The 14,360-nt window shown below is 32.2% G+C and overlaps 1 protein-coding gene across 1 annotated transcript; it reads left to right on the forward strand.

Moving 5' to 3' along the window:
* Positions 1-8,287: 8,287 nt before the first annotated feature.
* LOC134709489 (NAD(P)H dehydrogenase [quinone] 1-like) lies at positions 8,288-13,675 on the forward strand. The gene is made up of 4 exons (XM_063569647.1): positions 8,288-8,561; positions 11,107-11,351; positions 12,267-12,368; positions 13,377-13,675. The coding sequence occupies exons 1-4, from the start codon at positions 8,390-8,392 to the stop codon at positions 13,650-13,652; spliced, it is 795 nt and encodes a 264-aa protein (XP_063425717.1). The 5' UTR covers positions 8,288-8,389; the 3' UTR covers positions 13,653-13,675.
* The last annotated feature ends 685 nt before the right edge of the window (positions 13,676-14,360 follow it).

The following is a 14,360-nucleotide window of genomic DNA, read 5'->3' on the forward strand; positions in this document are numbered from 1 at the left end:
AATTTATTTTTTAATTATACTGAGTGCCAATGAAAATTCAAAAAAAAATTAACAATTCTAATAATAGATCGATATCAAACAAACATGTTTCATTGTCATCTTTCGGGCGCAATAGGTAAACGAATCATCCAATGTCGAATCATCAATTCACAGTCCTAATAAAAAATGTTACAACCCCGTAATACAGCGGAATCTCGACACCGAGGTGGAATTGATCATCCCGGACGTTTAATGTGATCAATAGGAATATTGCTTCACTTGTCCCGCAAGTCAAACTCGAGCTGACTTTATGATATTGGTGGTGGTTTTCATCGTCTAACCATGTCAAATCTGATGCAACATTTGCTCGATCGGACTAAAATCCAATGTCATTTTCAACCAACTATACAAAGTTCTAATATAAATAAAATAAAAAATTTAAGATTTTTTTGAAAAAACAAAAGTGTTGCGTTTTCAGTGGCATTCGGTATCGGTATATATATATATATATAGATACAACTCGTCTAAACATCAACCCAACAATGTTAGATCTGTAAATTTGCTTTCGCTATATATATATATATATATATATGTAACCTTTTTTTTAACACCTGTGAACACTTATGTTATTGAAAGATGTCAATTGACCCTAACACAAAAAAGAGATCTGACCTGGATAGGAGTTAAACTATTTCTTACAAACAAAGGGTGCGCCAATATTACAAGAAACATGGCGATAGAACATAGTGATAACATTGTTATCGATGGAAATAATCCAGGCATTGATGACCAATGAAGCAATCATTAAAAAAATGTGAAGAATTGTTATATTCAGAAAAACTTAAATAAATTAAATGTTTAGAAAAAGCTCCATGTATTTTACTAAATGATTGTTTACAATGTGCTAAAACTGCAGAAATAAACACAATGACTGATCTGTAAATTGTCTTTGTCGTCTCTGGTTTTTTTTCTAGACTCACTTCATAAACATTATTTTTGAAAATAATATTTACAAGCACGTGCGTGTGCTCCTTCAATTGAATTGTTTTTAGACAGCCAGTGAGACTATCAGGTCATTTCAAGGTTTTTAATTTTTTCCCCACTGTAATTAAGATTAGGTTTTGACTTTATTACATATAATTATTAATCGCAGATTGGAAAGGCCCTATACAATGATAAATACCTGGCAGCAATATTGATTAATAAGACTTTGATTACTTACCTCATGACTTAAATACTGACTGTGCTGAAACACAACGGTTTAAGTGAATCTAGTGACGAGTACTCTTCATGTATTCTATGGCTATCTGACTCACAGAAAACAATGTGTCAAAATTGGTCAAACTTTAAGTATTAATGAAATGCTTTATATATATGAAGGTGAACGACAGGGTTGTATACTAGGTCCAGGCTTATTAAACATTTTATCAACGGAATTTTTCTATTTGTGAAAATACTGTGACTTGTACTCTTATGCTAATGACAATATCCATTCAAAAATATGGCCCTTCTTTGGATTCATAAATTAAACCTTCAAGCAAAACAGTGGCTCTCTAATTCTAAGGCTTTCATCAAATAAAATACAGGCCTATGCTTACCCAGAAAATTTACAAGCCATAGAAATTGATTATGTATGAACAATACATCCGAACAACATTGTCTTCATCTTAAATCGCTCCAAAAGTGACTGAAGATAGGAAATATGATCACTTAGGTCTTTTTGTTCGATCGGCAGTAAAACCCATAAGCTTACCGAAGTGTGACGTCCGCTTTGATTTGGGGATTTACAAGTACACAGCCACGTCCTCTCAGAGACGTTTAATTCCGAAGTCGCGTGTAAAGAGTGTCACGCTCTCTGCACGTCACCAACCATTGCAACAGCTCTTTGGGTGTCAGTAGGTGATCTGTTGCAAGGCTTCATTTCTGCCCCTTTTTAATATGCCAGTGGCAATCCATATACCCGATCTTTGTTCCGAATTGCCTCTATCGCAGGACCTACATGTTATTTGTAATGTTTTAATTTGTTATTGTCAAGAACATGCATGAAACATTTATCACTGGACGTTGAGAATCTAACAATTAATACATCAACTTAAATAAATGCACTACCAAATGTGATCATTATTTTCAGCTACTCAGTTTGAGTGATCATTGATTTTAATCTGAACTTTTGCAAACACATATTGAACATATTAAAAAACAGACAGATTATTGTTTTAAAAAAGATAATATAAACTAGCCAAAGTTACCATTTATAACTTATTCGTTATGTCAAATCTATGATACTGTTCACTAACAAGACAGCTTTGTGGCGAGCGCAACACAAACAATATTGAACCGCAAGAACGAACGATCGAATTAATTTGCAATTACTGTTACAACACTTACGAACAATTTCTTGTTCAATGTTGTAAGTTTAAATTGTTCGCATGTATTGTTATAGTCTATGTAAATTAATATAAACCGTTCTTGCGGTTCAATTTTTGTTTTATTTTGCGCTCATAACAAAGCTGCCCATGAGCTTTAGCTAAGAGAAAGCAAACTCATGGAACTCCCTGTCTAATCATGCACCGAGTCTCTCTCTTTTAGATAGTGCAAACATTTTTTACTTGTGTTGTGTTCTTCAGACAACTATTTCTGTAGCTCATGTACACAATAACCTTACTGTCCCATAGCTAGAGACTTCTATCCACCAGTGTTTTGATTACTGTTTGCTCCTCTTTTAATTGTTTAATATTTATTTTGATTGACGGGCCAAAGTTTTGTCAAAGAGCGTCTCGTCCTTTCTCTCAAAATTTTCATCGAAAAGTACCATAGCAAAATATAATAATAGGTAAATATGCAGTGTCTACTCAACAGATAAAACACGATAATTTCCATTTAAAAAAAGGTGGTGAAGTTAGGATTTGTTTTTAATTTACCAAACAGTTATTCTGTGTACGTGCTATTAGGTTCACTTTCTTTTTAAAAGTCGTGTGACTCTTTGAAAGTAAAATCACAAGTTTACTAAACTTTGAGGAATGTTCAAAACGGATAGTCCCTAATAAAATGTCAAAATCAAAAGCTCAAACACATCAAAAGAAGGGACAACAACTATCATATCTCTGATTGGTACAGGCATTTTCTTTCACCTGTATGATAGTCGCATAAAATTCCGTTATATTGAAAACGACGTGTGAACATATCAGACATAAAAGGAAACAATGTATAATATAGAGGTACAGCCATCAACATTTTGCTATCATCCTAATAACTATAAAACAAACAAATATGTAAACAAACATTAACCATGGCACAATAACACAATTACGGGATGTATACTAGTCAACAAAAGAAACGATAGACGAATTTGAAATTAAATTTATCAAAATTTAAAGTATTAAATATAAAACAAAATGAGATACACTATTTTAAAAATCTTTCATTTCCAATGTATGCACATGTGATAATGAAAATCAAAACTTGTCGGAAAATCTCTCAATTCCGTGTAAACGATCATAGGGTGCAAATTAGTTTTGCGGAAAGTTGAATAAAAAATCGACAAATAATTTTAGAGTACTAAAAAAAATTTCAAATTTGTTTAAAAATATTCAATATGCTAATCAAGTTATATGTTCATGTTGAAACTAATGGGTTGAAATATTGTTTTTAACAATTTTTTTGGGGAAAAAAAATTATTTATTTTCTTCTCAAATCAATGCTTTAGGTATGAAAACAACACACAGTAAATTTGGAACCTTTCGGATTGGCTAGTTTTAAGATTGTTACTGCTTTTTGAATATCACTTTACACATACTGTCTATGGTAAATCAGTTGATAATGTATACATTTTAACGATTTCTCGTGGGGCAGAACTTTGCTTAACAAATAAACGAAGAAACTGTATCATTTTTAAAAACAAATTGATGGCAAACACTGTCTTCCCCTTTAAATGAGAGGTTGGCATCATCAGTTGGAACTTCTGTTTTTAAAATTGTCGTTGTATGTAAATTTTGTAAAAAAAAATCGAAAAACGTCACGAAAGCAAAAAAAAATTGTTTTAAACGGATTTATATTTCCATAATGATTTTAAAGTATTACTATCTTCAATATTGGTCCAATGAACGGAAATCTTTATCTTTAATTTGAAAAAAAAGTCTTGTATCGTTTCTTTTGTTGACTAGTATATAAGTACAGAGTCACGTCACATATAACAAAGAAACAGAAAAAGACATGTAGACAAATCATATTAGTAAAACGTGAATGACAATACAAAAGTTATCATACAATAATAACGCAATGACGGATGTAAAAGTACAGAGCCACGTCATATGTAACATAAAAGCACTAAAGCCGTATAGACAAACCATGATAGCAAAAACGAATGACAAGAATACAAAAATTATCATAGAGTAATAACGCAATGACGGGATGTAAAAGTACAGAGCCACGTCATACATATCAAAGGAACATAAAAGGGCATATAGACAAAGCATATGAGCAAAATTGAAAGACAAGAATACAAAAATTATCACAGAATAATAACAAAATGACGGGATGTACAAGAAGAAAAGCCACGTCAAACGGAAGCAATCAAAAAAGACTAAATAGTAAAGGTAATATCCATAAAGACGAATAAAAGAATATTTATTTATAACAAGTTATTAAGACAAAAACATAGTCTGCACCAAGATTCTATACTTTAAAACCATCGTGTATTAATTAGTGTATACGGAATATTTATAATGAAAGTTTATTCATCTAGCTAACGGGTTTGGGCTTTGGCGTTTCTATTGGATGTTTAAGTGCAGAGCCACGTCATATGTATCAAAAGAAGGCCAAAAAAATTATACAGACTTCGATATTTTTTTGGTAGGGGTGTGCCATTTTTGCCTTAAAAACGTACCCATTTTAATATAACATTCACTGAAATTCAGGGCCTATAGTTAAATAAATATTTAAGACCTATACTTATGTATAAGTATATGACGTCAAAATGTTATTGAAGATCAAATCAGGAGACAAATTTCCGGGATTTATTTTGGGAACTTATTTGAAAGGTGAACTTTATAATTGACCATAAATAATGTAAGATTCTCAAAGCATATTTATATAATATGAAGATTATACCCCAAATCAATCTACAGGTTTCAAACGTAAATGCATTTTAATATAGGATGTCATTAAAAAGGAGGGTCATTCTTATATAAAATCTCGCAAAATTATGACCCATATTTTTGGCACATCCCTGTTGCCCAATAATAGGAAGTTACCCCCCCCCCCCCCCTTTTGCCCCTGTGACAAAAATACTCTGAGGAAAATTCAAAACGGAAAGTCCCTAATCAAATGATAAAACACATTAGACGAATGGGCAACTCCTGTCATATTCCTGACGTATAGAACAATAACACGGTGACAGAATGTACAAGCAAAGAGACACGTTAAACGGATACCGTCAAAGATATTGATGAGGCAGATACATATGACATGTGGTATTACTCGGCGTAGTTTATGTATTAAATAAGCTTTGGATTTTAAGTTTTGTACAATACTAGACAATCAAGTAACATACAATACAGAATAGCTTACAACAAACGAGGCTAGGTTATGGTAAATTGTGTATAATGATATGATCGTATTTGTGATCTCTCAAACACTTTCCCTTAGTCAGTGATGCAAATCAGTTGAAAAAGAAATATTTTTACTTTTACATTTGTTTTACGAGAAATGAAGAATTTAACAGTTGAATGACCCTAACTCTAAATTTAATTAATTATTAGATATATTTATTCATTACGTTTCTCCAACAAAAAAATTGAAGCTGTATACGAAAATATCAAATGTTGAAGAAAATGTAAACACACCAGGAAGATGGAAGGTTGTTTCATTAGCAACCTCATACACAGATCTCCATTTTTCATACTAATTGGTGACTCATGATCATGTCAGATGTATCAACTGGGTTGACAAGACAATTTAGCAAGGCTTCATTTTGTACCCATCATTTTGACGGAATAGGGAAAAATTTGCAATATTCCTTTTAATGTATACGTTAGCTTAAAAAAGCGTAAATTGTATAACTGGTAGTACCCCATATTAAAGGCCTCATTCGTAGGAAAATGAATACGATACTACATGCTGATTTCAATGCCTGCAAGACTAAGCTCAGGTAGAAATAGGTATTAACCGTTTTATACGGAAGCCAGTTTGGGCCACATGGAAATAACTTTGGCGAAATAAAGACTTCATGTGTCATAATATACCGACAAAACTTAGTCGTAATGTTATTACGACACAACTTTGTCGTAATAACGACATGGTTATATGTGGGTAAATTCTTACAAGAATTGTTGCCCTTTTTGGTCTATTTTAAATACTTATTTAGCAGTTTCCGTTTCTATCTTAACAACTATTAAAAAGAGTCAAACTGTAAATTGTGTTAGGTTGAAGTATATGTGCTCAAACATTATCAATTATATCGACCTTCAATATGATGAACTTTTAGGGACATCGATTGAAACTTTGTACAAATACACTTATTGATTTGACCTTTTATAATCATATCCCAAATTATGGTTTTAACCAAATCTCAAGGTTCATTATTGAGGAAACTGATATTGCGAGCAATTTAAGACATTTCTGTATATCAGGCCAATGTTTGGGGTATTGTTTAGGTGATTTGTTTTCGGGTGTTAGTGATTGATGACGTGTTGCGCAGTATAATATTTAAAACAATCCTATCGGTCCCTTTAATACTGCATATAATATTGAGTGAGTGACTTCTATCCTGGTACCTTTGATTACTATTTACACCACTGGGTCGATGCGACTGCTGGTAGACGTTTCGTCCCCGATGGTATCACCAGCCCACTTCCGTGTTGACATGAATATCAATAATGTGGTCATTTTTATAAATTTCCTGTTTACCAAACTTTGAATTTTACGAAAAACTAAGGATTTTCTTATTCCAGGCATAGATTACCTTAGCCGTATATGGCACAACTTTTTAAAGTGTGGATCCTCAATGCTCTTCAACTTTTGTACTTGTTTGGCTTTATAAATATTTTGATATGAGCGTCACTGGTGAGTCTTATGTAGACGAAACGCGCGTCTGGCGTACAAAATTATAATCCTGGTACCTTTGATTACTATTTACACCACTGGGTCGATGCCACTGCTGGTGGACGTTTCGTCCCCGAGGGTATCACCAGCCAAGTAGTCAACACTTCGGTGTTGACATGAATATCAATAATGTGGTCATTTATATAAATTTCTTGTTTACCAAACTTTAAATTTTTCGAAAAATAAGGATTTTCTTATTCCAGGCATAGATTACCTTAGCCGTATTTGGCACAACTTTTTGAATTTTGGATCCTCAATGCTCTTCAACTTTTGTACTTGTTTGGCTTTATAAATATTTTGATATGAGCGTCACTGATGAGTCTTATGTAGACGAAACGCGCGTCTGGCGTACAAAATTATAATCCTGGTACCTTTGATTACTATTCTAGCTTGATGGTATAGCATTAAGAAACATTTATTAAATCCTACAAATATTCTGTCCACAAATTCATCTTTCTTCGCCTGTTTGTAAATCAGATATTATTGAATTTCTGTTGTTAACAGTTTCGGTCTTTTTAGTATAGTTCAGGAGGTAAAAGCGGAAAATGCAAAAGAACGTATAAATAGTCTTTTAAGGGCAATAACTATTATAATAATTTACGTACATCTAACATTGTTGTTATTGCGATACAAGATGTCGTTATCACGACAAATTATGTCACAATTACAACATAAGGTGTCGCTATTACGATATTCGACTTCCTCATTGTTGAAGGTTGTATGGTTGCCTGTTAGTGTCTGAAAGTAAAATTCTTAACGAAAAGTCCGAAATCAAATGACAAAATCAAAAGTTCAACCACATAAAATGAATGGAATACAACTGTCATATTCCTAACTTGGTACATGCATTTTCTTATGTAGAAAATAGTGGATTAAACCTGGTTTTATAACTAGCTAAACCTCTCACTTAAACAAAAAATTTATTATATTAACAACGATGTGTGAACAAAACAAACAGACATAAAAGGCACTTTATCTGAACCTTGGTAAATTGTTGTCTCATTGGCAACCCTACCATATCTCCTTATTTTTATAAAATGTCGTTACTACGACAAGGTTTTGTCATTATTACAACACAGAAAATCGTTATTACGCCCTACGAAGTCCTTATTATCAGATTTATTTTTTATCAATGTGGACCTAACTGGCTTCCATATTACGGGTGTAGATTATACATACAAATTGAGTTACTAGTATATGAGAAAAATATTCATTGAATACCTCACCATTTTACAGGTGTGAAAATTACGTTGACATGAAAATCGATTATTGTAAGCATATGTACCAATAGTTCTCCTGAATCGAAAAGATGAACAAGAAAACAGCTCTGATTGTTTATGCTCATCCCGAGCCAAAATCGTTTAATTCAGCACTTCGCGACACAGCTGTTAAAAATCTTAAAGACCAAGGGTATAATGTTATAGTGTCCGATCTTTACGCACAACATTTTGAAGCAGTGATTTCAAAAACAGATATTATAGGTGAGTAACAGAGTAATTTTACATTTCTCCTTTAATAATATTACTCTCATTCATTTATTCTTAACACATTGAGATTGTTGAAAATAAATTTACATTCGAAAAAATACATGCAAGGGTTATTCAGGGATTTTTGATCAACAGAATGGTACTTTTTTTTCTGATTGAGAGCTCGCCATCTCAAAACAGTTTTATTTGTTTTGAATGATAGTATCAGTTCAGTTTGTGATATTGAGGTTTTTTTTGCGTTTTATTCAACCCTGTCGCACGAAGTAACAAAAGGTATATAGCAGAACGTATGTAATAAACATCAGTACTGAATCAAAGAATATTCAGTTTTAAACTTGTTTCAAATCAAAATACAAATACATATATATTGATTTGTATACCCCCCCCCCCCCCCCCCCCTTTCCAAAAAAAACAGCCGTAAGGATTGAACATAAAAAAGTATCATCAAAACCAGGATAGCAACCTTTAATAATACTTTTTCGTTATATTTGGTCATTTTTACATAAAAAGTTTTAATTCGTATACAGGTTGATTTAAGTTAGGTTGACTTAAAAAGTTTTTTCGTTTCATATGAAACTAATCAATGGACTTGGTAATAAAAGTAAAACATTTCCTTTTGCCATCAAAAACTCTGTTTCTGAATCTATAAATGGCTGTAACTAATGAAAAAGACAATTTTACAGTTTCATTTATCACATATGTATTGATTGACGCACTCCAAACACTGTGTTATATCAGCTTCTCAATAATAATCAGCTGGATATCTGTGTTACTTCATACATGTGTGATCACACTTGTTACATACTAGTATAATGTATATTCTAACATATCTATATTTGCCATGTCTTAACATTTAATACTATTCAATTCAATTCAAACTTTATGACCATATGAATCAATTTAGACTACATATATGAATTGGATATGAAATAAATTAAACATACTAGCATAGTACGTATGACAAGAAGAAAGCATTTACAATCATAATAAACAATCTAATAAATACATATAATTACATGTATATAATATGACACGACATTTGTTCGTTCAAAGTTCACATTTAGGATTTTGTATATTTCTATAATCTATGCTTTTTACTATCATTCCGAGTCCTCATTGCGTTTTAATAATTCAATAGTTAATTGTATGTTAGAACGCTATTCAAAAGTTACTTGTATTTTAAACTTAACTATATATAATCCTTTCATTGATTAATAACAAAATTAAAGTTATCATTAAACAAGTCTGTACCACATAGTTTTGTAAGACTGAAATGATTTTATTCTGACAGAATTGAATTTTGTGTACACAAAATTGATTTTGATTACAAAAAGTTCAAGTCCAATTCGGCGCCCCTTACTTCGTTTGATGTGTTTGAGATTTTTATTTTGCCATTTGATTTGATGGTCCTACAGTATTAATATTCTTCGGAGATCGGTAATTTTGTGATTTTACTTTAAACATATACCTTTTGAATGATTATGATCGATAAGAAATTGAATTTATATAACAAATCGTGAAATATAAGAAGATATAGAGTCAACAATAATAGCTTTAGAAAGAACATTGTTCGGTCATTTAATATAAAAAAAAAAAGAAGATGCGGTATGTTTGCCAATGAGACAACTCTCTTCAAGAGACCAAATTGTATATGGCGCAGAAATTAACAGCTATAGGTCACCATTCGGCCTTCAACAATGAGCAAACGACATATCGCATAGTCAACTATAAAATGCCCAAAATGACGAAAGTAAAACAATTCAAACGCGAAAACTAAAGGCATAATTAATATTAAAAATATGAACGAAAAAAAAAATTTAATACACGGCAAAAAACGACAAAATAACAGGCTCCCGACTTGGGTTAGACACATGCATACAAAATGTGGCGGGGTTCCAACCCTCCTCCTAACCTGTGACAGTGATGTAACAGTACAACATAAGAATGTATACCATTGTTATATAAATAAGACAATCTGCCTATGATTGGCTAAGGGACGAGAAACTTGCAAAATAATTATCTCTTATGATTTAATTTGATAAAAATTATCTTATTTCATTCAAAAAAAGAAGAAGAGGGCTTTATATTGTAGACAATTTGCTAAATTTAGAAAATCTTTTCTTAAATAGATTCTCAGATTAGGGATAATTATACATTATACTAGTACTTAAAATTAAACATATGAATAACAATATGAAAAGGGGCATGGTATTTTTTTAAATTTCTATATAGCTTTCTCTAGAAATCATCTTTAAACTGTTCTAGTTGTTGTAATTCATTGTTTGATGTGTTTGAGCTTTTGTTTTTACCATTTGATTATGGACTTTCCGTTTTGAAATTTACGCAGATTTTAGTATTTTTGTGATTTTACTTTTGGTATTTTGATTGATGATAACCTGAAGTGATGTTAATCAAAGGAGAAGAAAATCAAGATCACAGTCAGGTTAAAATTTTATCATCATTTATAACTTTGATAAATGTCACACAATATTATTAACTGCATGAACCATTTTATAAGTTAATCACTTATTAATTTCAGGTGAACTCGAGGATCCAAAACATTTCAATTATCCAAATGAAGTCGGCGCAGCCTATAAAAAAGACAGTTTGTGCTTAGATGTCAAACAAGAAATACAAAAGTTAAAATTGGCTGACTTGGTTATTTTCCAATTTCCAATGCAATGGGCCTCAGTCCCAGCTATTCTCAAGGGTTGGTTTGAGCGTGTTCTTATCAAAGATTTTGCATTCAGCTTTCCAAAAATGTTAGATGAAGGACTTCTTAAGGTAATTGTTAAATACATTAGTGTGTATTTCTATTTCAGTATGACTATCATAGATAGATAAAGAAAGACATTTTCTACTTTTTTACTATATAGGCGAGGTAAATACTGTCTATACTTCCGAAACAGCTTATTTACAATTAAAACGAAATATGTATTAATCGAAGAATTAATGTGATTGATAACGACCAAGGACCACTGAATAGACCACTTTCGAGTTCATCCGTCACCGGAAAAAACTCGTCAATTATACGCGCCTTTATCACCGTCATTTGTGCGTTTAGGGGCGTCGTCACTTCCTTCCAATGTTGAGCGAGTGGTTGGAAAACTATAATTCTATATTGTACGAATTATTCGGCAAATTGAATTCTCATAATTGACAATCAACACTGCTGTCATTAGGGAATTGTCAGTAAGTGCCTACAGAGCAACCATTATTTCTAGTTTATCCTGCACAAAGACGATCACTAAGACGCTTGATGAACGTAAATAGTGCAGGGATACAGGCCAGCCCCTCTATCTGGTAAATGACGTCATAAAGGCGTGCATAATTGACGATTGTTTGCCGGTGACGGATGAACTCGAAAGTGGTCTATTACATGCTCGTGAGATGGGACAAGTTGATGTCACGCTCATTGAAATTATCAAAAAACCACAACAGACACGTACCCAGTAAACGAGAAGAGACGGGTTCGAAAGAAATGATATTTCACTAAAAAAATGAGAAATTAGCAATTTTTCTCTTTTTATTATTATCTTCATGGTTTACGTTCTGAAAATCAGCTTTCTGTTTGTAACGTTTCTGGTTCCTTTTTTGCCCAAAAACAAATACTTTTTCTATATTAATACAATCTAGGTCATATTTATGAAAAGTTAATGACCAACACTTATTGTATACGTTACATATAATCCATTGCAGGGAAAGAAAGCAGTTTTGTCATTTACAACAGGATGTCCAGGTGGAATGTTTAAACCTAATGGTTTGCTAGGAGACCTAAATGTGATTCTTTGGCCTATTCAGGTGATTACTAGTCTTGTTAGTTTTTAAGTGTAAAATAGATGTGAAAATGGGACAGAAGATACCAGAGGGACAGTCAAACTCATAAATCGAAAATACACTGACAACTTCATGGCTAAAAATGAAAAAGACAAACAGACAATTAATAGTACACAAGACACAACACAGAAAACTAAAGACTAAGCAACACGAACCCCACCAAAACAAATGGGGTTTAAAGACACTTAGTTAACTCATCCGTCACAGTGTCTTCACGTTTGGGATTTTACTGATGATAGAACTAATTCTTTTTGGCTTGTTGGTCCTAGGAACTATAAACATGGCGTCACTTTCTTGGTTCCGAGCAGCCTATTGCTTTAGATTTCAAATGAGCAGACGATCGTAGTTTGGCTTAAATATATGGAACGTTTCATAAGGCAACAAGAACACCAGCAACACCGTATGTGTATATTTTTTGTATATTCAACCATATGTCTTCTAAATAAACATTTTGTGTTCATACTTTTACGTCTAGTTGAGCTTATATCCCAGAAATTGGGTAGACAATAGAAAAATGTATTTTGTGTAATACTATAAATGGAATGAAATTTAGTGTAGTTTTTGGGAAACAAATCTGAAATTAGAACGAACAAATCGTTGTCACTAATTTTAATTAAAAAAAATGTCTGTTTTATTTTACACATCATGTTGGTGCAGAAAAGATTCGAAGTTATCATTGTGGATTTGACAAATTAAAAAACTACATTTTAACATTCAAATTTTACATTCACAAATTTTGATTAAAACGATCAGATTGAGATTCTGATCTATCGTGACTCGCTTACTCGTCGTTATAATCATAGCGAAATCACACATCTTTATGTATGAAAACTAGCTAATACCAGGAATAGTTTACCAAAGCCGTATTTGTCACAACTTTTTACAGTTTTGGGTCCTCAATTCCCTTATGTCTGGCGTACTATATTATAATCCTGGTACTTTTGATTACTAATACTTTTTTGTATTTTACAGTATTGCACACTTCGATTTTGTGGATTTGATGTTCTGAAGCCTCAGTGTTCATTTTCACCAACGCATGCCGATGACAAACAGAGAGAAGAAATGCTGAATGCTTGGGGAACTCGCCTAAAGAACATTCTAACAGAAGAACCAATAATGTTCCCATCGCTTTCTAATTTTGATGCACAAAAGTGGTTTGTCATTTCTGACAAATATGTGGAGAAACAAAAGAATAAAGAAGTCGGACCATCTGTTGGACATCATCTGGGCAGAAAAATGCCACTCTGAATACAGATGTTAATACAAATATTATCGCTTCATACCTGATGTTTCAATAAAATATTTTATCAAAACAAATTTTTAATTGTATATGTATACGTGGTTTTAGTTATTTTGATATTTAACCATATCCTGCATGACCACAATGCATATCCATGTAATCATTTTTCTGTAGAACGAAAAGGAAAACATACGAACAGTTTCAATTATCAGAAATCAAATTTCACATTTATTAAATTTAAAAACCATTGTAACACGACAAACAAGTCTAACCTTCACTAAATTAACATCATGTAAATTGATATATAATAACATTACCACCAAATTTAAACCCTTGCAATGCTGCTACTACAGACAGCATACCATCAAGGGTAAAGGATAAATAAAGGCAACAGTAATATAAACCGCTGTTCAAAAGTCCAAAATCCATTACGGAAAACAAATCATGAAGATAAACTAAAACGGAGGCAAACTCATTAACTATAAGAGGAAAACAGAATTAACCATTGAACTGCAACAAATACAAACTCCAACAAACATAGAAACGGACTATTTGCAAACAACTTCCATATTCCGGACTTGATACTGGACTATTTAAGAAGAAATGGTTGATTAAACCTTGTTTTAATGCTACACAAACCTCCCTTTTATATACTACTAGCAATGTTAAAAAAACATTGCTAGATTAACAATAAACTCATCATACATACCAGGATT

The sequence above is a fragment of the Mytilus trossulus genome, chromosome 3, assembly GCF_036588685.1.
Source record: "Mytilus trossulus isolate FHL-02 chromosome 3, PNRI_Mtr1.1.1.hap1, whole genome shotgun sequence".
Taxonomy (NCBI): domain Eukaryota; kingdom Metazoa; phylum Mollusca; class Bivalvia; order Mytilida; family Mytilidae; genus Mytilus; species Mytilus trossulus.